At 43.0% G+C, this 27,942-nt stretch overlaps 1 protein-coding gene across 4 annotated transcripts in view; it reads right to left on the bottom strand.

Moving 5' to 3' along the window:
- The window catches only part of SKAP1 (src kinase associated phosphoprotein 1), a 962,073-nt gene that overhangs the window by 908,571 nt on the left and 25,560 nt on the right, over nt 1–27,942 (bottom strand). For all 4 annotated transcript variants that reach the window (XM_075350053.1, XM_075350056.1, XM_075350054.1 and 1 more), the window contains exon 3: nt 26,771–26,796. In XM_075350053.1, the coding sequence (XP_075206168.1) occupies nt 26,771–26,796 (26 nt within the window). The remainder of the gene's footprint in view (nt 1–26,770; nt 26,797–27,942) is intronic.

Below are 27,942 nucleotides of genomic sequence, written 5' to 3'. Positions count from 1 at the left end.
GAGGATGGGGGTATATAAGCAGGATGGGGGTATATAAGCAGGATAGGGGTATATAAGCAGGATGGGGGTATATAAGCAGCATGGGGCTATATAAGCAGGATGGAGGTATATAAGCAGGATGGGGGTATATAAGTAAGATGGGGGTATATAAGCAGATTGGGGGTATATAGCAGGATGGGGCCATATAGAAGGATGGGGCCATATAGAAGGATGGGGCTATATAGCAAGATGGGGGTATATAGCAGGATGGGGATATATAGCAGAATGGGGGTATATAGCAGGATGATGGTATTTATCAGGATGGGGGTATTTATCAGGATGGGGGCTATACCAGGATGAGGGACATATATACAAGGATGGGGATCATATACAAGGCAGGAGGTCATTACCAGGATGGGGTACCTTAATAGAGAATTCGGGGACATTACCCCCATAACAGTGTCAGAAGTAGATCCTCGCCCCATAACAGTGTGTCATGACCACATTTTTTGCTTAAAATTTTATTTTCCTCCTCTAAAACCAGGGTACGTCTTATGGTCCGGTGCGTTCTATAAAATACGGTGTATATATATATATATATATATACATACATACATATACACACACATATACATATATATATATATATATATATATATATATATATATATATATATATATATATATATATATATATATATATATACACACACACACACACACACACACACATATACTGTATATACATATATATGTTTATGGGGACCAGAATCCGACGCTTTAAAATAGTGGTAGAAGGGATAGGGGGATTAGAGCTGGTGCATTATACTTACCAGACTCCCGCACAGCACTAATGGTTTTCCCGGGGCCGCTCATTATTCTTCATGCATATGCACTGCTTTCCTCACCCACCAGCAGTCCCGGCATCTCTGATTGGTTGCAGACAGAAGTGCCCCCACCCTGTGTCACAGCGTGTCTGACTAATTTCAATCAAAGGTGCTGTTTGTGTGTGTGTGTGTGTGTGTCTAAATTGGTGTTAAAATAAATAAATAAAAAGGCGTAGGGTCCCCCCATATTATGTTACCCAGAACAGATAAAGCATACAGCTACAAGCTGCAGTCCCCAGCTGTGCACTTATCTTGGCTGTGTATCATAACGCATGCGGTTTTTATGCGATTTTTTTTTTTTTTACCAGGTGGTGTAGATTTGATGCAGGAATATGCTGTAAAAATTTCAGCACCAAATCTGCATCTGCAATCAGGTCACTGAGTTTAATGAGATTACCTGAGGTCAGGTTACCTGCGGTCATAGGTGGAAGACCTGGGTGTTTTGGAGGTTGATAAAGAGATGAAAGAGAATGGGGGTTTTTTGTATTTTATTTCACATAAAGGATTTTTTTCGGTGTTTATGTTTATTTATTTTCACTTACAAATTAGTAATGGAGTGGGGTCCCTTAGCTCTGAGCTGTCATTAACCCCTTATTACCCCGATTGCCACCGCACTGGGGAAATTGGGATGAGCCTAGTAAAGCTCTGGGATCATTGTGTCTAATAGATGCGACAATCCTGCGTGGCTGTTGGCTGCTATTTTTAGGCTAGGGGAGCCAATAACCATGAGTTCTCCCCAGCCTGAGCATACCAGCCTACAGCTGTCAGTTTTATCATGCCTGGGTATCAAGGGAAGTAACCGCACGCTATTTTTTAACATCATTTACTTAAATAATTTAACCCCTTAACGACCGCCGATACGCCTTTTAACGGCGACAAATTAAGGTACTTCTTCCGATCCGCCGCTTTTTAACGGCGGTCGGAAAAAAGGGTCTAGCGCCCCCCAGAGTCAGAAAATTTCCGGGGTCTCAGCTGCCGGGGGTAGCTGAGACCCTGGAGATCATGATTCGGGCCGGTTTTTCCGGTCCCCAGTCACGTGATGACCGGTATACACCGTATACCGATCATCAAGTTATAGTAAATGACCGCGCCGGTAAAAAATGATTTATCTCCCATCTGGCATGATCAAACATGCCAGATGGGAGATAAATCTTTTTCCCGGTTCCCTCCGGTCCCCTCGGTATCCCCAAAGTGCCCCCCCCGACCCCCAACCCCCTCCCGAAAATCCAAGATGGCCGCGCGCACCGGCGAGCACAGCAGCGCGCCGGCCGCATTTACACTGTTCCTATGGTTTCTGTCGTATGTGCCATAACACATACGACAGAAACCTGCTCCCTAGGCCCTGCCGGGTCCCCCCCTATCACCCCCGGTGTTCCCCGGTGTCATACATACCTGTCGGAGCGCTGATCCCCCGCGGCCCCCTCCTCCGGCTCCTTCTCAGCAGACTCCGGTCACATGTGCAGAGCGCGGCTGTCAGCTTCCTGTGTTCAGGACGCTGGCTGCTGCTGCTGCTCAGCACTGTGCAGCTGTGACCCGGGGAGAGTGGGTGCAAATTCTTTGCACCCACTCTCCTCAAATGGAGGGTCTGCCCTACTAGAAAATGGGGGATACGTTCCCTGAACGTGTCCCCCATATTCTAGAAGGTCCAGAGTCGACGTGGGACGTCCAAATGGATTATAGTGGATTTTTTTTTTCTTTTCAATAAATTGGTCAATCAGGGAATGTTTTGGGGAGTGTTTTTTCAAATAAATTTTTTTTTGTTGTCAATTTTTTTTTTTATTACTGTCAATTAGTTATGTCGGGTATCTGATAGACGCCATGACATAACTAATTGCTGGGCTTGATGCCAGGTGACATTACACACCTGGTATCAACCCCATTCATTACCCCGTTAGCCAACGCACCAGGGCGCGGGATGAGCTGGGGCGAAGCGCCAGAATTGGCGCATCTAATGGATGCGCCACTTCTGGGGCGGCTGCGGCCTGCTATTTTTAGGCTGGGAAGAGTCCAATAACCATGGCTCTTCCCATCCTGAGAATACCAGACCCCAGCTGTCAGCTTCACCTTGGCTGGTGATCTAATTTGGGGGAACCCCACGTTTGTTTTTTTTTTTTAATTATTTATTTATAAATAATTAAAAAAAAAAAACAGCTTGGGGAGCCCTCCAAATTAATCACCAGACAAGATGAAGCTGTCAGCTGTGGTTTGCATGCTACAGCTGTCTGCTTTACCCTAGCTGGCTATCAAAAATAGGGGGGACCCCACGTCATTTATTTTAATTCTTTTTTTTTTTTTGGGCTAAATACAAGGCTAGGCATCCTTTAGTGTCACATGAAAGGCACTAAAGGGCGCCAGCTTAGAATATGCAGGGGGGTGGGACGTTATATATGTTTGACATCTATCCATTCATCCATTGTAGCATTTTACGCTGTGTGCCCACAATCAGGGTTTGCAACGTTTTGGGCGCAGAGTGTTTTCCCTGCGTCCATAACGCTGCGTTGTGCAGTAGAAGCACAGTGGCAGGATTTTTAGAAATCCCGTGCCCACTGTGTTTCTTTTCTCCGCAGCATAAATCGACCTGTGGCGCAGCTTCCCGAGCCTCAGGATGTCAATTTATGCTGCGGAGATGAGTGTTCTTTGCAGGTAGAATAGAACTAAAGTCCACAGCAGCCTGAACCCAAATCGTGGGCATGGGCAGCTGCGTTCTCCCGTGGACAACACTCACATTTCTGCAGGAGGCTGACACTGGGTACTAGACGCCGTGTCGCTGGATCATGGCCACATAGCCTAAAGGCTACTTTACACGCTGCGATATCGGTCCCGATATCGCTAGCGTGGGTACCCGCCCCCATCTGTTGTGCGACACGGGCAAATCGCTGCCCGTGCCGCACAACATCGCGCAGACGCGTCACACATACTTACCTGCCCGGCGACATCACTGTGACCGGCGAACCGCCTCCTTTCTAAGGGGGCGGTCCGTGTGGCGTCACAGTGACGTCACTGAGCGGCCGCCCAATAGAAGCGGAGGGGCGGAGATGAGTGGCCGGAACATCCCGCCCACCTCCTTCCTTCCTCATAGCGACCGGGAGGCAGGTAAGGAGAGGTTCCTCGTTCCTGCGGCGTCACACATAGCGATGTGTGCTGCCGCAGGAGCGACGAACTACATCGTTACTGCTGCAGTAACGATAATCGAGAATGGACCCCCATGTCACCGATGAGCGATTTTGCACGTTTTTGCAACGATGCAAAATCGCTCATCGGTGTCACACGCAACAACATCGCTAATGCAGCCGGATGTGCGTCACCAATTCCGTGACCCTAACGACTCCGCATTAGCGATGTCGCAGCGTGTAAAGCCCCCTTAACAGTGAGAAATTTGTTGCTACAGCAACATTTTTGTGAAGTACCTGTGGATTCAAAATGCTTACTATACTCCTGAATAAAATCCTTGAGGGATCCAGTTTCCAAAATGAGGTCACTTGTGGGGGGTTTCTGATGTATAGGTGCCCAAGGGGCCCTGCTAATGTGACATGGTGCGCGCAATTTACTTCAACTTTTCCAAAATTCAAATGGTGCTCCTTCCATTCCAAGCCCTCCCATTTATCCAAACAAAGGTTTTTGGCCACATGTGGGGTATCCCTGCGCTCACAAGAAATTAGATAACAACCTGTGGGGTACACGTTTTGTTGTTGCCTCTTGAAAAAGTGAAAAATGTGTCGCTAAATCAACATTTTTGTGAAAAAAATGAAAATTTCAATATGGCAACCTAAGCTTATCAAATTCTGTGAAGTATTCGTGGATTCAAAATGCTCAATATACACCTAGATTAAAGCCTTGAGGGGTCTTATTTCCAGAATGGGGTCACTTGTGGTGGACCTCCACTGCTTAGGCACCTCAGGGGCTCTCCTAATGCAACATGGCGTCCGCTATTGATTCCAGCCAATTTTGCAGTCAAATTGCACTCCTTCTCTTCTGAGCCCTGTAGTGTGCCCAAACAGTTGATTTCCACCACATACAAGATATCAACAAACTCAGGAGAAATTGCGCAATAAATTTCATGGTGATTTTTTTCCTGTTACCCTTGTGAAAAAAAAGCTACCTGGTTGAAGTAACAATTTTGTGGTAAAATTTTATTTTTTTATTTTCATGGCTCAACGTTATAAACTTCTGTAAAGCACCTGGGGGTTCAGGGTACTCACCAAACATCAAGATAAATTCCTTGAGGGGCCTAGTTTCCAATATGGGGTCACTTGTGGTGTTTTTTTGCTGTTTACGTACCTTAGGGGTCCTCCAAATGCGACATGGTGCCCGCAATCTTTTTCAGCCAAATTTCCTTTCCAAAATTCAAATATTGCTCCTTCCGTTCCAAGCCCTCCCATTTCTCCAAACAAAGGTTTCAGACCACAAGTGAGGTATCACCGCGCTCATAAAAAAGTGGGTAACAAACATTGGGGTCAAATTTTTGGAATTACCTCTTGAAAAAGTGAAAAAATTGATGCTAAAGCAACATTTTTGAGAAAAAAATGAAAATTTTCAATGTGACAACGTAACGTTATCAAAATCTGTGAAGTACCTGTGGATCCAAAATGCTCACTATACCCCTAGATAGAAGCCTTAAGGGGTCTAGTTTCCAAAATGGTGTCACTTGTGAGGGGTTTCTGCTGTTTAGGTACCTTAGCGGACATGTAAATGCAACATGGTGCCCGCAATCTATTTCAGCCAAATTTGCTTTCCAAAATTCAAATATTGCTCCTTCTGTTCCGAGCCCTCCCATTTGTCCAAACAAAGGTTTCTGACCACATGTGGGGTATTGGCGCGTTCATAAGAAAGTGGGTAACAAATTTTGGGGTTCATTTTGTTGTGTTATTTCTTCTAAAAGTGAATAAATTTGGGGTAGAGCAACATTTTAGGTAAAATTTTATTTTTTGCTTTTTTCATTCCACTTTTCTTTAGTTCCTGTGAAACACCTGAAGGGTTAATAAACTTCTTGGATGTGGTTTTGAGTACTTTGAGGGGTGCTGTTTTGAGAATGGTGTCACTTTTAGGTATTTTCTGTCACTTAGGCCTCTCAAAGTCACTTCAAATGTGATGTGGTCCCTAAAAAAATGGTTTTGTGAATTTTGTTGAAAAAATGGGAAATTGCAGATGAACTTTGACCCCTTCTAACTTCCTAACCCCAAAACATTTTGTTTCAGAAATTGCGCTAATGTAAAGTAGACATGTGGGAAATGTTATTTATTAACTGTTTTGTGTGACAGAACTCTCTGGGTTAAGGGCATAAAAATTAAAAGTTTGAAAATTGCAAAATTTTCAAAATTTTCATCAAATTTCCGATTTTTTCACAAATAAAAGCAAAAAATATCGTTCTAAATTTATAACTATCATGAAGTACAATATGTCACGAAAAAACAATGTCAGAATCACCGGGATCCGTTGAAGCGTTCCAGAGTTATGACCTCATAAAGTGACACTGGTCAGAATTGCAAAAAATGGCCTGGGCATTAAGTACAAAACTGGCTTCGTCCTTAAGGGGTTAAACAAAAAAAAGACCAAAAATTCACATGCAGTCCCTCTTATTTTGATACACAGCCAAGATAAGGGACTGCAGCCTGTAGCCATATTGTTATGATTCAGGGACCAAGGAGGATCAAAAAATGCGGAAACCCAAAAGGTAACCAGAGTGGCTGAAACCTTAACAGACTGCATACCTAATCCTGACACACAACTAGAAGTAGCCGTGGGACGAGCCTACGATGACCTAGTCGTCTCGACACAGCCGGAGAACTAAATATTCTTACAGATAGAAATATAAGAAAACCTAATCTGCCTCGGAGCAATCCCCAAAGATATAGATAGCCTCCCCAAATTTAAAGACTACGGTGATATAGGAAACCACAATACAAAGCTAGAAAACAGATTCAGCAAAGATGAGGCCCAAACTATCTTTATAGGAAAGGATAGGAAAAAGCACTGTCTGCAGCCGTAAAAACCCTAAAAAATCTCAGCACGCCTGGCATGGAAAAACCCTGAGACCACACGGCCTATCCCCCACTATATCAGTACTCTAATGTTACTGTGATCCAAAACAACTAATATATATGAGGGACTGAATTTAATACCAAGCATGACAAAACACAATACATTGCAGAATCATGGAGTTAAATATACAGACACTCCCAGCAGGGAATGATCCTATTCCATCAGGAACTCCACACATTCAAAATAGGAATGAAGCAATAGTATTAAAACAGAAAAAACAACAAGAAAGTGGAAACAATAAGCACAGGTACAAAGACCAATTTATCTTGAGAGGAGTTCTGGTAGAGAGGAGGGCTGGTTTGAGAATGTCCTTAACACACAGGAAATCAATTGAGCACCGGCAAGTAATAGGAGAAAACTACTCAGGTATATAGTCCCAATCTGAAAGGCCTGATTGCCAGTCCTCCAGAGGTGTGTGGCTCTCATTCCACAAGTCAACTGCACCGCCAGCACTGACCACAAGAGGGAGCCCCAACCTGGAAAATGTATTCACAACAGAAACCCCCCCCCACCTTGAGGAGGGGTCACCGAACCCTCACCGGAACCCCCGGGTTTGTTAGGATGGGCTCGATGAAAAGCACGGACCAAGCGATCAGCATGTATGTCGGAAGCAACCACCCAAGAATTATCCTCCTGACCATAACCTTTCCCCTTGACCAGATACTGGAGCTTCTGACTAGTAATACGGAAATCCAAAATTTTTGCCACTACATATTCCAAGATCCTCTTCGACCAATACAGGATCAGGAGGCGCAGCCATGGGCACTACCAGTTCAACATATTTTTTCAACAAAGACTTATGAAAGACATTGTGAATCTTGAAAGTCTCTGGAAAAGCCAAATGGAAAGAAACAGGATTAATTATCTTCGAAACTTTATAAAGGGCCAATAAACCTTGGCTTACATTTCGGAGAAGAAACGTTTATAGGAACATATCCTGAAGACAACCAGACCAAGTCCTCTACCTTAAACCGGGGACCCACAGTCCTACGTCGGTTGGCAAACCGTTGGGCATTTTCCTGGGAGTGGGACAATTTATCCAACACTTGATCCCAAATATGCTGCATTTTCTCTACTGCAGAATCAACACTCGGCCAGACGGAAGCCTCCATCTGCCCTGAAGAAAACCGAGGATGAAACCCGAAATTGCATAAAAAAGGAGACATCAAAGTGGCCGAACTAGCTCTATTAGTAAGAGCACACTCAGCCAAAAGACAAAAAAGAAACCCAGTCGTCCTGATCAGACGACACAAAACATTGCAAATAGGTTTCCAAAGTCTGATTTGTCCTCTCAGTCTGTCCATCTGTCTGTCTGAGGATGAAACGCAGGGAAGAACAACTAAACTCCCAGCCTAGAACAAAAAGATCTCCAAAATCTAGACACAAACTGGACTTCCCTATCGGACACAACACTCTCAGGAACACCATGCAAACAAACCACCTGACGAAGAAACAAAGGTACCAACTCCGAAGCTGATGGCAACTTAGGCAGTGGCACCAAAAGAATTTTGGAAAATCTATCACAGAGTACCCAAATAACCCTCATCCCCTTAAAAACAGAGAGATCAGAAATAAAATCCATTGAGATGTGAGTCCATGGTCTCTTAGGCACCGGCAATGACAATAATAGTCCACTAGAACGAGAACAAGAAGACTTGGACATAGAACAGATCCCACAGGACTGCACAAAACTCCTCACATCACAAGACAGAGAAGGCCACCAAAAGGACCTACTCACCAAATTCCTGGTGCCAAAAATCCCAGGATGACCGGCCAACAGAGAACAATGCACTTCAGACATCACTCTACTCCTCCATTGGTCAGGAATATACAATTTCCCCCCAGGACATCGTTCAGGTTTGTTCTCCTGAAATTCCTCAAGAGCAAGTCTCAAATCGGGTGAAAACGCAGACAGAATCCCTCTCTCATGCAGGATGGTAGCAGGCACGGTCACATCCAGAGAATCAGCAAATAAACTCCTAGATAGGGCAGCCGCCTTAATATTCTTAGTACCCGGAATATAAGAGACCACAAAATTAAAGCGCGTGACAAACAAGGACCATCTAGCCTGCCTAGGATTCAATCTCCTGGCAGATTCAAGATAGATCAAATTCTTATGAGTACAACAATTTGATGTCTCGCCCCCTCCAGCCAATGTGGCCATTCTTCAAAGGCCCACTTCATAGCCAATAATTCCCGATTCCCCACATCATAATTTCGCTCTGGTGTGAAGTTGGTAAGCCAAACCTGTGACTCCGACTCAGACTCCTCAATTTCCCTTGCACCGACTCCACGACTCCAACTCCGCCTCCCACATATATTGCGTATATTTAAGTGAAAAATGTATTGTAGTACAATGTGAACATCAGACATTTAATCATTTTTATGATACAATAATTAAGATATTTAGATATATTTTATTTTCTATCTATTGGAATACAACTTTAGAACACAAAAAAAACTGTAATAAATTTGGACACACCTTCTCATTCAAAGAGTTTACTTTATTTTCATGACTCTGAAAATTGTAGATTCACATTGAAGGCATCAAAACTATGAATTAACTCATGTGGAATGAAATACTTAACAAAAAACTGCGAAACAACTGAAAATATGTCTTATATTTAAGGTTCTTCAAAGTAGCCACCTTTTGCTTTGATTACTGCTTTGCACACTCTTGGCATTCTCTTGATGATCTTCAAGAGGTAGTCACCGGAAATGGTTTTCACTTCACAGGTGTGCCCTGTCAGGTTTAATAAGTGGGATTTCTTGCCTTAAAAATGGGGTTGGGACCATCAGTTGTGTTGTGCAGAAGTCTGGTGATTACACAGCTGATAGTCCTACTGAATAGACCGTTAGAATTTGTATTATGGCAAGAAAAAAGCAGCTAAGAAAAACGAGTGGCCATCATTACTTTAAGAAATGAAGGTCAGTCAATCCGAAAAATTTGGAAAAAGTTTGAAAGTGTCCCCAAGTGCAGTGGCAAAAACCATCAAATGCTACAAAGAAAATGGCTCACATGAAGAAAAGAAGACCAAGAGTCACCTCTGCTGCGGAGGATAAGTTTATCCAAGTCACCAGCCTCACAAATCGCAGGTTAACAGCAACTCAGATTAGAGACCAGGTCAATGTCACACAGAATTCTAGCAGCAGACACATCTCTAGAACAACTGTTAAGAGGAGACTTTGTGCAGCAGACTTTCATGGTAAAATAGCTGCTAGGAAACCACTGCTAAGGACAGGCAACAAGCAGATGAGACTTGTTTGGGTTAAAGAACACAAGGAATGGACACTAGACCAGTGGAAATCTGTGCTTTGGTCTGATGAGTCCAAATTTGAGATCTTTTGATCCAACCACCGTGTCTTTGTGCGACGCAGAAAAGGTGAACAGATGGACTCTAAATGCCTGGTTCCCACCGTGAAGCATGGAGGAGGAGGTGTGACGGTGTGGGGGTGCTTTGCTGGTGACACTGTTGGGGATTTATTCAAAAGTGAAGGCATACTGAACCAGCATGCCTACCACAGCATCTTGCAGCGGCATGCTATTCCATCCGGTTTGCGTTTAGTTAGACCATCATTTCGTTTTCAACAGGACAATGACCCCAAACACACCTTCAGGCTGTGTAAGAGCTATTTGACTAAGAAAAAGAGTGATGGGGTGCTACACCAGATGACCTGGCCTCCTCAGTCACCAGACCTGAACCCAATTGAGATGGTTTGGGGTGAGCTGGACCGCAGACTGAAGGCAAAAGGGCCAACAAGTGCTAAGCATCTCTGGAAACTCCTTCAAGACTATTCCAAGACCATTTCCGGAGACTTCCTCTTGAAGCTCATGAAGAGATTGCCAAGAGTGTGCAAAGTAGTAATCAAAGCAAAAGGTGGCTACTTTGAAGAACCTAGAATATAAGACAATATTTTCAGTTGTTTCACACTTTTTTGTTAAGTATATCATTCCACACGTGTTAATTCATAGTTTTGATGCCTTCAATGTGAATCGACAACTTTCAGAGTCATGAAAATAAAGAAAACTCTTTGAATGAGAAGTTGTGTCCAAACTTTTGGTCTATACTGTATATAAATAACACTATGTAATAAAATATGTAAGTGGCACAAAACCGTTTTCAACAAAAACATACTAAATAACATTTGTGCAGTCTATGAATTTGTTGTAAGAAATAGAATTGCCTCCATCAGATCCTCCTTCATAGATGACCGCAAATCTGACTTAATAATTTTAAGGCTAGAGAACAACCTCTCTACACTAACGGGTTGGAGGCAAAGCCGTAACCACATGGGCAACATCTCTAACAATTTCCGGGTATAAAGGAATTGACTCATGCAGTTTGATGAACGGTTGAATTTTTATTTTTCTTTGAGAGCAAGTGAAAAACTTTGCTGAAATATTGTCAATTTGCTGCTATAGGAGACGGAGTGAAATCTTTTTCCTTGCAGCAATGCTTTGCCTGCTTTATGTCATCCAAATACTTGTCAAAGTTAAACTCTTCAACTGATGAGGATGAAGATATGGCAGCAGTAGCACTGTCAGGACCCAAGTCCTCTTGCGCCTGGCAGTCCTGTAGGCCACTCATCCTAACTGCTACCTCAGTCAGAGCTTCTTTTCCTTTAGTAAGCTGTTGATCATCAAGCAGTATATGATGACTTGGGTCCACATAAACATCTGCCAGAAGAATTTTATTTTCCAATAGCTGTGTCTCTCTCCATTTCATTGAAGCAGAAATGTCATCTGGGATTAAACCTCCTCTTTGGGACAGGCAAATTAGCAAATTCTTCCACTCCCTAATGAAAATGCCAGGATTTAAATCCTCAGCTTGTAATTTTTTAGTCACGGTAAATGGGTGATTAAGCAATTCCTTCAATTCAGCCACCTGTGTCCATTGACCTTCATTTAGGGTTACCTGAGGGTTCGCCATGTCTATAAGAAACTGTTTTAGTTCAAGCAATCGCTCAATTATTAAATAAGTGCTGCCTCACCAAGTGGCTTGATCGACAATTGCCCCTTTCCCAGCACGTCGCTTCAAGATGGAATCAATTTTAGGGCTTCTGGCGGCAATAACCAATTTCCTCACTTTTCCAATTAGATTTCCAGCATGTCCCTCTTGCAGACTATCTCTTATTGCCAGCTGCAGCGTGTGCACAACACAGCACATGTGATGAATATGAACGTGTTTTGAAGCAGCTTCAACAAGATCATCTAATTGTAAAGTATCATTTTGGTGTTCTTCTGTTGTAATATCTGTTTTTTCCTCAGTTACATGAACAGCACTGTGGCCTTTCATCTCCCACATACTGAATCCTAAATTTTCTTTTAGATGTTGTTCATTACTCTCATTCATTAGTTTAATTGTACTTCTGTTTGAAGCATTGTCCGTTATTTTTCTAATCTGCTTTTGCTATTGAAAACATTATCTATGAGCTCAAAAACCTTTCAGGTGATGCAGTTTTTTAAAAAGCTGATCTGCTTTTGCAGCTGAAAAACATATCTTCAAAAAACGCAGCAAAAACGCTCTGTGTGAAATGTTGACTTAGATCAGGAATAGAAAAGCCATTTATAGGACATTTCATAACTTTCCCAAATTCCTATGAAAAAATATTAAGCACATTCTGCATTGAACTACTGTACCCAATTTATTATATATTTTAGGAGTCGGAGTCGGTCCATTTTACACCGACTCTGACTCCTCCAAAATGAGCTCCGACTCCACGACTCCGACTCCACAGCCCTGAAAAAAGCACAGGGGATAAGTTTAGAAGTCACAGGGTCTCTTTGAGACAAGACAGCCCCAGCTCTGATATCCGAGGCATCAATCTCCACCTCAGAAGGAATAGACACATCAGGCTGCCGCAAGACTGGAGCAGACGTAAACCTCCTTTTCAGCTCCTGAAAAGCCAAGACTGCATCTGAAGACCAAATCACAACATCAGCTCCCTTCTTGGTCAAATCAGTCAATGGCTTGACAATACTGGAAAAATTTCCTATGAATTTACGATAGAAATTAGCAAAACTCAAAAACTTCTCAAGGCCTTTCAAGGCTGAACCCAATCATGAATGGCCTGGACCTTGACCGGATCCATCTCAATAGAAGATGGGGATAAAATAAACCCCAGAAAAGAGATCTTTTGTACGCCAAACAGACATGTCGATCCCTTGACATTTAACGCATTTGTCCCTGAGAACCTGAAACACTGTCTGAACCTGTTCAACATGAGAATCCTAGTCATCAGAAAAAATCAAAATGTCATCCAAATAGACAATCAAGAACTTGTCAACAAAGTCCCAGAAATGATCATTCATGAAAGATTGAAAAACAGAAGAGGCATTAGTGAGCTCAAAGGGCATCACTAGGTACTCAAAATTGCCCACTGGGGTATTAAACGCCATCTTCCATTCATCACTCTGCTTAATGCAAATGAGATTATACGCTCCCCGAAGATCGAGCTTAGTAAACCAACTAGAATCCTTCACTCTAGAAAACCGGTCGGAAATCAAAGGCAATGGATACTGATATTTAATCGTGATTTTATTAAGGAGACGATAGTCAATACAGGGCTGCAATGAGCCATCCTTCTTGGCCACAAAGAACAAAACAGCGCCCAAAGGTGAAGATGACGGTCTGATGTGACCCTTCTACAAAGACTCCTTAATATAAGTCCGCATAGCAACATGTTCAGGTACAGATAAATTGAAAAGCCGTTCCTTAGTAAATTTACAACCAGGCAATAATTCAATAGTGCTATCATAATCCCTATGTGGAGGCAAGGACGCAGCCTTGGTCTCATTAAATACATCCATGAAATCCGCCAAATAGTCAGGGACCTCCTGTGTCTGAGATGAAGTAGACAAAACAGGAGTATCACTATGCACACATTGGCAGCCCCAACTAGTAGCAGATAAAGAAGTCCAATCAAGAACTGGATTATGGGCTTGCAACCAAGGGAATCCCAGTACCAAAATGTCATGTAAATTATGCAGGACCAAAAACTTACAAACCTCAGGTGCGATGGTCAGGTGCGACCCGCATTGTCACCTGGGTCCAAACCAGGGCTGTGGAGTCGGAGTCGTGGAGTCAGAGTCCAAGCTCATTTTGGTGGCGTCGGAGTCAGTATAAATTGCACCGACTCCGACTCCTAAAATATATAATAAATTGGGGACAGTAGTGCAATGCAGCGTGTGATGAAAATATTTTCATAGGAATTTGGGAAACTTATGAGATGTCCTTTAAATGTCTGTTTTATTCCTGATCTAAGGCTGCATTCATACACAGCGTTTTTGTGGCGTTTTTTGAGGATACGTTTTTCAGCTGCAAAAGCAGATCAGCTTTTTAAAAAACTGCATCACCTGAAAGGTTTTGGAGCTCATAAATAATGCTTTCAATAGCAAAAGCAGATTAGAAAACTGCCACAAACTGACATGCTCATTCTTTGTCAAGATCCTCACAAAACGCTGTGTCTGAATGTCCTATCTTGAAACCCATTGCCTTGGCTGGGATGCCCAGAGACACTGCATTTCACGGAATTATTTTGCCATCAATGCTCGATATGTTTGTGACAAGAAAGAAATTGTTAGTAAGACACTGGCAGTAAAAGATACTAAAGCTCATCACACCAGCCAGTTTCTCCAGGCCTTAGTGGAAAAAGTTCTGCAAGATTAGGAATGCAAAAAAAGAACAGGTTCTTGCCATTGTAACGAACAATGCTTCAAACACACTGTAAGTACAATTAAACTGATAAATGAGAGTAATGAACAACAGCTAGAAGAAAATTTAGGATTCAATATGTGTGAGATGGAGCCACAGTATTGTTCATGTAACTGAGGAACAAACAGATATTACAACAGAAGAACCGCAAAATGATACTTTAGGATTAGATGATCTTGTTGAAGCTGCTTCAAAACACTTTCATATTCATCACATACGCTGTGTTGTGCGCACGCTGCAGCTGGAAATAAGAGATAGTCTGCAAGAGGGACCCCGGTTTCACACATCCGTCTTTTCGCCGGTTTGGCGGATGCGGCGCACTCCAGTACAGTGTATACAGTACAGTGGCAGCGCGACAAACGACGGTCACATGCTTTCCTGTGACCGGAGCATGTGACCCGGACGTTGTGGCGCTGCCACTGCACTGTATCGTACTGTACTGGCGTGCGCCACATCCGCCAAACCGGCGAAAAGCCGGATGTGTGAAACTGGGCAGACATGCTGGAAATCTGATTGGAAAAGTGAGGAAGTTAGTTATTGCTGCCAGAACCCCTAAAATTGATTCCATCTTGAAGAGACGTGCTGGGAAAGGAGCAATTGTTGATCAAGCCACTCAGTGAGGCAGCACTTATTTAATGACTGAGTGATTGCTTGAACTAAAACAGTTTCTTATAGGTATGGTGAACCCTCAAGTAACTTTAAATGAAGGTCAATGGACACAGGTGACTGAATTGAAGGAAATGCTTAATCACCCATTTACCGTGACTAAACAATTACAAGCTGAGGATTTAACTCCTGGCATTTTCATAAGGGAGTGGAAGAATTTGCTATTTTGCCTGTCCCAAAGAGGAGGTTTAATTGCAGATGGCATTTCTGCTTCAATGAAACTAAGAGAGACACAGTTATTGGAAAATAAAATTCTTCTGGCAGCTGTTTATGTGGACCCAAGTCATCATATACTGCTTGATGATCAACAGCTTACTAAAGGAAAAGAAGCTTTGAGTGAGGTAGCAGTTAGGATGAGCATCTACAAGACTGCCAGGCGCAAGAGGACTTGGGGCCTGGCAGTGCTACTGCTGCCATATCTTCATCCTCATCAGATGAGGAGTTTAACTTTGACAAGTATTTGGATGACATGGAGCAGCAAAGTGTTGCCGTAAGGAAAAAGATTTCACTCCGTCTCCTATAGCAGCAAATTGACCAGATTTCAGTACAATTTTTCACTTGCTCTCAAAGAAATAGGAAAATTCAACCGTTCATCAAAACTGACTGTGCATGAGTCAATTCCTTTATACCCGGAAATTGTTAGAGATGTTGCCCATGTGGTTACGGCTTTGCCTCCAACCCAAGTTAAGTGTAGAGAGGTTGTTCTTTAGCCTTAAAACTATTAGGTCAGATTTGAGGTCATGTATGAAGGAGGATCTGATGGAAGCAATTCTATTTCTTATAACAAATTCATAGACTGCAGAAATGTTATTTAGTATGTTTTTGTTGAAAACTGTTTTTTGTCACTTACATAGTGTATTACATAGTGTTATATGTATTACAATATGTAAATTATGTATATATATATATATATATATATATATATATATATATATACACACATATATATATATATATATATATATATTATACATGCACCCACAAGATATATATCTAATCTACTGTATATTACATTTTGTATAACATATTTACACTTTATTACAGTTTTTTGTGCTCTAAAGTTGTATTCCAATAAATATATTTTATGTTCTATCTAAATATCTTGATTATTGTATCATAAAAATGATGAAATGTCTGATGTTCACATTGTACTACAATAAATTTTTCACTTAAATATAAGCAATATATGTGGGAGTCGGAGTCGTGGAGTCGGAGCAAGGGAAATTGAGGAGTACCATAGGAAAACCACAATGATCAGCAAACCCAAAATCCATCAAGTTCAGGACCGCTCTGAATCAATAAAAGCCATATCCGAAAATGATGATAGGGGACAAATCAAAGAAACCAACAAAAGAAACTTAGACTGTATACTGCCGAAAGTAAACGAACGGGCAAATCGTTTCTCGCGCTTAAGGCAGACAGAAATCGTATTAGAGGCGTCTCCACAGAAGAAACATAGCTTATTACGCCGTCTAAAATCCTGCCATTCCGCAGGAGTGGAACGTTAACAACTACGTACACGGTTTAGTGGTCGCTGCTGGATAATGCAGATCAGCTCCTATTGAAAGATAATAAAAGCTGAGTTGTAGTACCCAGCAGCAGCCACTAAACATTGTATTGAGCGGTGATGTTCCACTCCATAAACAGTTTACATTCGTCTGATGCTAGGGTCGACTATAGCTGATCGGAGAGGAGCCAGTAGTAGAACATACACAAATCTCATATTGGTGACCTACCGTATCTTTTCGGACTATAAGACGCACTTTTTTTTCCACCAAATTTTTGAGGAAAGTGGATGGTGTGTCTTATAGTCCGATGGCTGCGGTGCGGTGGTGGTGGAGCGGGTGAAGGCGGGTGCGGTGGTGGTGGAGTGGGTCATTAGAGACAGGAGCAGGCTATAGCAGCGATACCCTGACCACGTGGGCCCGCTCATTTGATATGCACGCCCATCCTCCCACCCATCATCTCTCAGCGCTGAAGCCGGCACTGACAGGTGGGCGGGATGATGGGCGGGGGATTCGCGCATACTAAAGGGCCGGCCCTCGTGATCACCCTAGGAAACCACAGCCTGGAGTGATCATGTGCAGCTGTATTCCCTGCCATCCGTGCACCATCATCAGCGCGGGGGTCAGTGAATAAGTATGGTATACTCATTGTTCCCCTGCAGCATCACGGTGTACTCCTGTCTGCCGGCCAGCTGATCTGTGTAGAGAGCGGTGAGCACAGCGATGACGTCATCGCTGTACACACGGCTCCACACAGGTCAGCTGGCATACAAACAGGAAGTGAGCAATGCTGCGTGGAGTGAGGAGAGGTGAGTATACAGCGGGAGTCCTCCAGCTGTTACCGCAAATCCGGCCACGGCTGAAGTGCCTGCGAGATACGCGGTGACTTCAGTCAGGTGATGTGCTGTGACAGCTGGAGTCACCGTTGATCCCGGCGGCTCACTTCACTTGCGGCCTTACCCTCACACAGAGCGGTCATGCTCTATGGCTGCTCTCTGTGATTGTCAGATGTAGCAGAGCTGAATGCGTCGTGGGACATCGTGTGGATTACATCGGACCTGGGTGTTTTAGGGGTTAATAAATTGGAGAAAGAGGGTGCTTTTTTGTCTTTTATTTCAAATAAAGGATTTTTATGTGTTTGTATTACTTTCACTTACAGCTTAGTGATGAGGGGTTGTCTCATAGACGCCTGCCATAACTAAGCTAGGACTTAGTGGCAGCTATGAACTGCTGCCATTAACTCCTTATTACCCCGATTGCCACCGCATCAGGCCAATCGGGATGAGCTGGGAAAAGTCCCAGGACTGTTGCATCTAATGGATGCGGCAATTATGGGCGGCTGCTGGCTGATATTTTTTAGGCTTGGGGGGCTCCCAATAATGTGAGTCTCCCCAGCCTGAGAATACCAGCCCCCCAGCTGTGAGACTTTATCTTGGCTGGTTATCAAAATTGGGGGAACCGCACGCCATTTTTTTTTTTTTTTTTTAAATTACCCCCATACAGTGTCAGCAGCAGATCCTCGCCCCATAACAGTGTGTCATGACCACATTTTTTGCTAAAAAAAAATTATTTTCCTCCTGTAAAACCAGGGTGCGTCTTATGGTCCGGTGCGTCTTATAGTCCGAAAAATACGGTATACAAAGTAGTGGACAACTCATTTTAAATGCATTTCTCCACTAGAATGATTCCAGTGCAAGTACTCTCCTCTCTTCCTCTCTGGCCATTGAGTAAATCCACTTTATTTAAAAATATTTGTATGTCATGGAGACATTTACAAAAAATTTGTCACTGTCAAACACAAGACGGTATTTTAATTTGGCCAAAAGGAAAGCATCACACTTGCAGAATGAATTAGCTAACCTTACAATTGTTCACTTGCTCCTGTTGAGAAAGTCCAATAAAGACATTTTTGGACAAAATTATATTGTATTTGTTAATCTCACAAATGCAACAAGTTCCAGTACAATCCAATAGGACAGTGTAATCCATTTTACAATACCGATGGGAAGCATTATACATGGCTTGTATTAAAACACATCTATTAAATCTTTATTATTCAAAATGCTAATTCTATACAAAAAAAAGTGTATTGTCAGTAAGGTAGCAATGCTCTAATTAAAACTATTTTTGAGTGTGCTTTTTTTTTGTCTGCGTATTTGAAACATCTGGCTGTTGTATAGTGTAGAATGAAGCCAGATGTTCGGTTCATCTGGTAATGGCACCTAAACAAAGGTTTTAATGCAATTTGGAAAGCCAGATTGCTGCAAGGCCTGTATGAAAATGTGATAACACAATTCTACAGGGAACTCCAGAGCAGCCACACGGATAGTTTGGGCTCAAATGCCACATAACCAAAAAGAGAGGAGAAAATCAGCATTTTGTAATTCCTTTCCAGAAGTAACAAATGATTAGATGGAGCAATTACAGTTCTGTCAGATGTGGCTCACAGAACAGGAGCTTCTGTGTCTACCGATTGTCAAAGCAATTGAAAAGGGACATGAAAATAAAAAGTAGATATTACAGTCAAAGAGCAGGAACTTACAGGGCTAAAGTACAACTTAACCAAAGTATTTACAATTGTGTGTCTGTGTGCCTGTGTCCCAATTGTTTATTAAAATTTATAAATTTAATATAAAGTTATACTGTGCTTTGCAGTGTAACGTAGATGTATACTGTATATCAGAAGGATTCCCTGATGTAGGCCTCCAACGGATGTCACAATATAGATATATAGTTGCATCTATAGCCCATGTTTAAAAAAAGAAAAAAAAAAGATAAATGTAGTATAGTGTAATTTTTTTCTACTGGATTTTTCTATATGGAATATGAGAGTCTGCTGAGCTTTTTCATACAACATAAGTGTATACAAATGAAAGACTAAATTAGTGCTACACATTAGTATAACATTTGATCACTATACAAGTCTGTGGATCAGTTTCTGCAGGTACAGAAGAAATGAAATTATACCCACCGGAGACCAAAGTACACTCTCGAAAGATATATAAAGCAGCCTGAATAGAACACATAGACGAATAACATCATCTTGCATGTAACAGCAATGTCTAAAACTAAGTTAGGAGGTATTATTGCCCCATTAACTATTATTTACATATTTAAATCTAATTGAAAAAGGAATAATATTCCTGTGTTTATAGGTTATCATTATAGAACAGGTATTTGACCCTAGCGTTCCTTTGACTCCATTTCACAATGTGTACCTAATGCATCCAGTACTAATGGTCACTCATGATTAATAGATTAGTCAAATGTCATCCAATACATACATACTCTGAACAAAAATATAAACCAAACACTTTTGGTTTTGCTTTCATTTTTATGAGCTGAATTTTAAGATTTAAACTTTTTCTATGTGCACAAAAGGCCTTTTTCTCTCAAATACTGTTCTGAAATATTGTTCACAAAGTCATCTAAATCTGTGTTAGTGAGCACTTGTCCTTTGCCGAGGTAATCCATCCACCTCACAGGTGTGGCATATCAAGATGCTCTTTAGACAGCATGATTATTGCACAGGTGTACCTTTGGCTGGCCACAATAATAGGCCAATCTAAAATGTGCAGTTTTATCACATAGCACAATGCCACAGATGTCGCAAATTTTGAGGGAACGTGCAGTTGGCATGCTGACTGCAGGAATGTCCACCAAAGCTGTTGCCCGTGAACTGAATGTTCCTTTCTCTACCATAAGCCGCCTCCAAAGACATTTCAGAGAATTTGATAATACCTCCAACCAGACTCACAATCACAGACCACGTGTAACCACACCAGCCCAGGAGCTCAACATGCAGAATCCTCACATCCAAGATTGTCTGAGATCAGCCAACGGGACAGCTGCTGCATAACTAAAGAATTTCTGCACAAATTGTCAGAAACAGCCTAAGGGAGCTGATCTCGATGGTCTTCGTCCTCATCAGGGTCTCCACCTGACTTAAATTCATTGTCGTAGACGACTTAAGTGGGCAAACGATCCTATTCGATGGCATCAGGTAAGTTGGAGAGAAGTGTTCTTCATAGATGAATCCAAGGTTTGCTGCTGTAAACATTGTGAATCAAGTGGCCCATGAAGGCAGTGGGGTTGTGGCATGGGCAGGCGTATCATATGAACAATGAACACAGATGCATTTTATAGTTGCCATTTTGAATGCACTGAGATATCATGACAAGATCCTGAGGCTCATTGTTTGGCCATTCAATAAAGACCATTACCTCATGTTGAAGCATGATAATGTCCGGCCCCATGATCTGTACTTAATTCCTGAAACTGAAAACATCCCACTTATTGCATGACATGGCCAATTGAGCATGTTTAGGATGCTCTAGATCGACGTATATCGTATTTTTTGGACTATAAGACGCACTTTTTCCCCCCAAATTTTGAAAGTGGGGGGGTGTCATAGTCTGAATGAAGGGCATGGCTGCAGGGATTGAGGGTGCTGCGGTGGAGCAGGTCATCGGCGGCATGCGCAGGCTGTAGCAGCACCTGCCGTGACCACGTGCTATACCAGGATGAGGGACATATATACAAGGATGGGGATCATATACAAGGCAGAAGGATCATTACCAGGATGGGGTACCTTAGTAGAGAATTTAGGGACATTACCCCCATTACACTGTCAGCAGCAGACCCTCGCCCCATAACAGTGTATCATGACCACATTTTTTGCTTAAAATTTTATTTTCCTCCTCTAAAACCAGGGTGCGTGTTATGGTCCGGTGCGTCTTATAGTCTGAAAAATATGGTAGTTCCTGCCAATATCCAGCAACCTTGCACAGCCATTGAAGAGGAGTGGACAAACACTCCACAGGCCATATACTGACTGGTTTCCTGAACCCCTGGACCCTTGTCCCCCAATACTGTAAAACTGCACATTTTAGAGTGGCTTTTTCTTGTGACCAGCCTAAAGCGAGCTTTACACACTAAGATATATCAAACGATATGTCGTCGGGGGTCACGTCGTAAGTGACGCACATCCGGCATCGTTTGACATATCGTAGCGTGTGACAGCTACGAGCGAGTGTGAACGAGCAAAAATACTCACCTTATCGTTGCTCGTTGACACGTCGCTCATTTTTACAAAGCGAGCGTCCGGTTGTTCATTATTCCCGAGGCAGCACACATCGCTCCGTGTGACACCCCGGGAATGATGAACACAGCTTACCTGCGTCCCGCCGGCAATGCGGAAGGAAGGAGGTGGGCGGCATGTTTACGTCCCACTCATCTCCGCCCCTCTGCTTCTATTGGCCGGCCGCTGTGTGACGTCGCTGTGATGCCGAACGTCCCTCCCCCTTCAGAAAGAGGATGTTCGCCACCCACAGTGGGAGGTAAGTACGTGTCACGGGGGTTACAGAGCTTGTGTGACACGGGCAATGAATTGCCTGTGCAGCATAAAAACGATGGGGGCGGGTGCGATCGCACGACATATCAACATGTGTAAAGCAGGCTTAAGGCACACCTGTGCAATAATCATGCTGTCTAATCAGCATCTTGATATGCCACACTTGTGAGGTGGATAGATTATCTCGGCAAAGGAGAAGTTCTCACTAACACAGATTTAGATCACTTTGTGAACAATATTTGAGAGAAAAAGGCCTTTTTTGTACATAATGCAGCAATATACTAATGCAGATTTACTGGGGGAGGAGAAAGAGGACCCAGCTCTCACGGGCTTACAATCCACATGGTAATCGGGAGGTGTCAGTAGGATAGAGAGTTGCAGCAGCTACGGTGGTAGAGAGGTTTTTGCAAGCTGTAATTTTCTCATCACCGGCAATGATCATATTAGGTGATGAAAATTGTTATGGTTTTGTAGGAAATCAGTCCCAGCCACTGACGGTTAGGAGGAGGTGGGAGCTGTTAGTTCCGAACATACAAGAAGAGGACTGGGAGGAGATTCTGGAATCCCCTACCAAGGTATCACCCTCAGTTAACAACAGAATGACCCAACTATATATCATACATCAAGTGTATTTAACCCCTTTAAGGTTGTTCAAAATGCGACACCGGGCAACCCCTGGCTGCCCACGGTGCTATGGAGGGGATGCTGACTTCCTTCACATGATATGGGGCTGTCCGGTGACTGCCACCTTTTGGAGGGGGGTTGTCTCAGTCTTATCCTTACTGGCTCTTTTTCCTATACTCCTTGAACCACTTCTTTGTTTGTTTGGGGTTATGGATGAAGGGACATGGTCACACTATCACAAAATATTTCTGCGGGAATCCCTCTTTATGGCTCGGAAACTCATAGCCATGCGGTGGATGGGCGGTTTTCCTCCTACGGTGCGAGCGTGGATAGAACTGGTGAACAAAATACTCCCGTATGAGAGGACTGTATATCAAAACAGAGGGTGTCCAGAGTATTCAACCGGATATGGGAAATGTGGAATTCCTCCCTTTTGACCTTAACTGATTGAATACAATATATTCATATGTCTCTACCAGTACTGAATACAAAACTGATTGCGGAGGAGTGCAGTTTCCAACGTCTAGGATGGTGCTATCGGCAGAGCTAGTTATTAGTTATTTACTGGTTTTCTTTGTTTGTTTGTAGAATTCACCATACACTCAAATACAATGTAAATAGCTATCTCATTGACCGTAAGGCACTATAGCAGTTTTAAAATGAACATTTCTTCACCAATATAGTGATATGTCTACTTGTTGAGCCTACTTGAGTGACTCATAGCAAACCTGTATGTGCATATCTGTGTCTTTTGCTCTGTTATTTGAGAAACTTTCTACTGTTTAATAAACGAATTTAAAAAAAAATAATTGTTATGGTTTACTCATGATGTAACAGAGAAATGTAATCAGTAATTAGACAAACCTAAAAATAAAATTAAAAAGGTTCTTGTTTTTTCCATATTTGAGTTAGAAAAGCAACCATAGCTGACATTAAGACTACAATGATGGAATCAGAATGTTTCTTTTTATTTTTATTTTGTGGCGACCATAAAGGGGGCTTTACACGCTACGATATCGTTAATGTTTGGTCGTCGGGGAAGTTGTTAGTGACGCACATCCGGCGTCATTAACTATATCGCAGCGTGTGACACTGACCAGCGACCTCAAAAATGGTGAAAATCGTTCACCATGGAGAGGTCGTCCCAAACTCAAAAATCGGTAAGGGTTGTTTATCCAGGTGGTTCATCGCTCATGCGGCAGCACACATCGCTGTGTGTGACACCGCATGAGCGAGGAACGTCTCCTTACCTGCCACCGGCCACAATGCGGAAGGAAGGAGGTGGGCGGGATGTTACGTCCTGCTCATCTCCGCCCCTCCGCTTTGATTGGCCAGCCGCTTAGTGACGTTGCGGTGACGTCACTGTGATGCCGAACGTCCCTCCCCCTCGAAGGAGGGATTGTTCGGCAGTCACAGTGACGCCGCCGACCAGGTAAGTATGTGTGACGCTGCCGTAGCGATAATGTTCGCTACGGCAGCGATCACAAACAATCGCATGCACGACGGGGGCGGGTTCTTACACGCTCGCTATCGCTACAAATTGCTAGCGATATCGCTACCGTGTAAAGCCCCCTTAAGACTTCAAGTATTAAAGAAACACTCCAGGAAACATGTCCATCTTGTGTTATGTCTAGAAAAGGGCCAGAAAGGAAAGTGCATAACACATCAATTCTCATGTTGGAGAACATACTCAATATGGTTCAAGCACCACCTTCCAGAGTCCTGCACTATCCATAGCTAAGCATAAAGCTAGACATACAAACTACATAGCTGTCAGCCGAAAGAACATTTCTCCGACAACAATTTCTCCCTATTTCTCCAAATTGTGGAAACCTAAGCTCGTCCGAGTTAAACTGTATTCTCTAGGTGAGAGCTGCTGCCAGAATCATCTAGCATAGACTTGACTCCAGAGAATAAATGATTGACAGTTCAAATTCAATAGCCTGGATTCTTCTCTTCCCCAATATCCTCTGTCAGGAGGGAGTTGGGAGGTCCACATATACGTAGCACCCACGGGACAAGGGGTTAAATGTACTCGTCACCGGGCTGGTGATGTCGGGTCAGGACGATGTCACGGGTGGCCCTTGCCCGGTTTTGTGGTCCCGAGGTGTACAATAAAAGGGAAGAGAATGGAGGATGTGATGATGAGGATGCTGGGAGTTGTCTCGCGATGCCACCTGCGGTATGCGGCCTGGGATTAGCTATCGCTGTGGACGCAGTCCTCTGGGGCGGATGGTGTTGCAGCTAGAGTAGTTCACCTTCCCGCAGGTGAAGCTAGGAACCAGGGAGGATCATGGTGGTACTAGTGTTCGTTGGCACCGAAGGACGGACACGGCAGTTGCGGTTCCACGTCTTTACTCACTGTCCTTTAGTTGCCCGGGAGTACCGGTCTCTGCCAAGATGGGCTCAAGCAGATCCCGGATAAGTTAGGCTGCTTTCACACATCAGTTTTTTGGCATCAGGCACGATCCGGCGAAAAAACTGATGCGACCGATCCGGCGAAAAAACAGATTAGTTGCATCAGTTTTTTCCATCAGTTCCTTCAGTTGTTTGACAGATCCGGTGTGATACTGAACATGCTCAGTTCAAAAAAACGGATCCGGTGGCCGGATCCGTTTTTTGCCGCATTACGCTGGATCTGGCATCCATAGGCTTCCATTATAAAACACGCCGCATGGCGCCGGATCTGGCGCGATCCGTTTTTGTTGCCGGACACAAAAACGTTCACTTCAACGTTTCATCCGGCCGCCGAACAAGTAAATTTTGCCTGATCCGGCAAAAAACGGATGACATGCAAGGCCATCCGGCACAATCCGGCGCTAATTAAAGTCTATGGGGAAAAACGGATCCGGCGGAAACAGACGCCGGATCTGTTTTTTCATGTTTTTGACGGATTGTGCCTGATGGCAAAAAACTGATGTGTGAAAGCAGCCTTAGAGGTAGCCACCGGTATTTGAAAGTGTCCTTTCCTAATGGACGTCCCTCCAGAAGTGAGGAACTTGCCGCTCCAAGCCTTGGGCTCCGTGAAGAAAGGAAGGAAGAAAGTGGTGTCGTGCTGCCAGAACTGAAGTCTGTCTCGACTTGACTGAAGTTTGTGTAATAGTTGCTCCTACTTCTACCCCAAGTGGTCCCAGGTGGTTGTCCTAGTGACAGGGAAAGTCCCATGCATCATGATGGCCACCCCCCAGCCTACCCTAGTCCAGTCCGTGGTGGGAGGGTACCTAAGCTGTATGTAAGGTGAAATGTGGAAACACCAGTGGTTAACCCAAGATGAATACTGCACCTTAAGTGAAGCGCAGTACCCTGTGGTGACTGAAGCCTCAGGGGCGCCACATATACATTAAATGGTCAGTTGATGCTGACAAAATCATTGCATTCAAAAGAACTGTATGTAATATGTATGTATAGGTGCTGTTTCTTTTGCTCAGGGAGCTAATTACAGGGTTATGTGCCAAACATGTGCCCCTCCTCCAGGGTGGCCTGAAAAATTGCAGAAGAGCATGATAAAAAGTTGAAAGTTTAAAATGTGTCATCGATTTTTTTTAGCTGCATATTTTTGTTGAAGGTTCTACTCAAAGAACCGAATTCATCAAACCTTTTACACCAGAAGTCAGGGTTGAAACGTCACAAAGTTTTGGTACAACATGAGGCAGCTTTAAAAATGTGTAACGTTTGGCATTCTCCAAAGTGGGAGCAGCTGGGGCGGGATGGGGACGTGGCAAGCCCTGCTCTTCAAATTCATGAAAAGCAGCAATGTTTTCTATGGCACAAATCTCCCCGAATGGAGTAAGATTTGTGACCAGATGTAAAACGTCTTTCAAACACTCCTTAAGCATTAATAAGCGTGCACTTCTTAATGAATCAGGCGCTTTTAACTCCAGCACGCATCCTCCTCAAGACTTACGGTACGTAAAAACTGCAAGCCTGGATTAATCTGGGACAAAGTTTATAAAATGCACAAGAATAAGAAAAGAAAAAGTGGTTAATTTATATTTTTCTCACCTCTCTGTTGAAAGTCCAGTGGGTACCTGAAATTAAAACATACCAATAATGAGATTTTTAAGGCTAGATAGATATTAAACTAACCTATGCGCAAATATACCAAATTATAATACAATGTGATTACTTTACAGGGAATCTGTCAGTAAAGCCAATTCTAACTGAAAAATGTATGTAAAAAAATACAGGACTTTGAAACGTAAATTTATTGACACCTTTATATCGCATAGCTGTTGCTGCATCATTAGAATTTTCACGTCTATGCAAATTAAATGTTATGCGCTCTAGGTGTGACAGAGCACTTAAAAAGCCACAGTCTCCCACTCAGCACAAGAATTTTTAGCTTGACTGATAGCTCATTGGAAGTGTGACTTGAGGTGCCATACATGAAAATCGAACAAACACTGAAACCTCAATCTACACCCTCGATCAGCATAGGGCTAATAATGCAAACACAATTTGCCCAAAGGGCAACTAGAGGTACTCTAAATAAAGATCTATAAAACATAACTTGTATTATTGCCAAAATAAACAGATCAGTTTAAAACTGGTATCAACCAATCACAATAGACATCTGATTGGTTGATACCAACTGTTCCAACGATAATGTGCATTGGATGACACGTAGATGATGTCATCACCAGAACTTTTAAGAGGGGCTGTAGTCTGATCATCAGCTCATTATAGGCTCAGACCCCTGATGAAGCCAGTCATGGTGAAACATGTTGGGGAGGCTATTAGCTGAATGGTTTTAGAGGTATTGTAGGGCTGCACTAATCTGATGACATTGTAGGACAGTAGTCCATATGTACGTGGTGTCTGGTTCGCAGCCAAATACCTGATTTAGTAAATATATTAGGTAGCCTTATATGCTAGTTTTAAACTGGTCTGTTTATTTTGGCAATAATAAAAGTTAAAGTTTTATAGATCTTTAGTTAGGGTACCTCTAGTTGCCCTTTGGGCAAATTGTGTATACATGAAAATTGGACAGTGAGCTATCAATCAAGCTAAAAAGGCTTGTGCTCAGTGTGGGTGGAGGAACTCTCCTTGGAGGGCAGTGGCTCCTTAACTGCTCTGTCTTACTCAGGTCATTTAAATTCCCATTTGCATTTGAATTAAAAATCTACTTACTTGGCAATGCAGTAACAAATATCAATCCATTGACCCCTTGGAAC

This window comes from Anomaloglossus baeobatrachus, chromosome 5 (assembly GCF_048569485.1).
Source record: "Anomaloglossus baeobatrachus isolate aAnoBae1 chromosome 5, aAnoBae1.hap1, whole genome shotgun sequence".
NCBI classification, from domain to species: domain Eukaryota; kingdom Metazoa; phylum Chordata; class Amphibia; order Anura; family Aromobatidae; genus Anomaloglossus; species Anomaloglossus baeobatrachus.
Note: the sequence above shows the minus strand (reverse complement) of the source record. Positions and strands in the feature narration are given on the sequence as shown.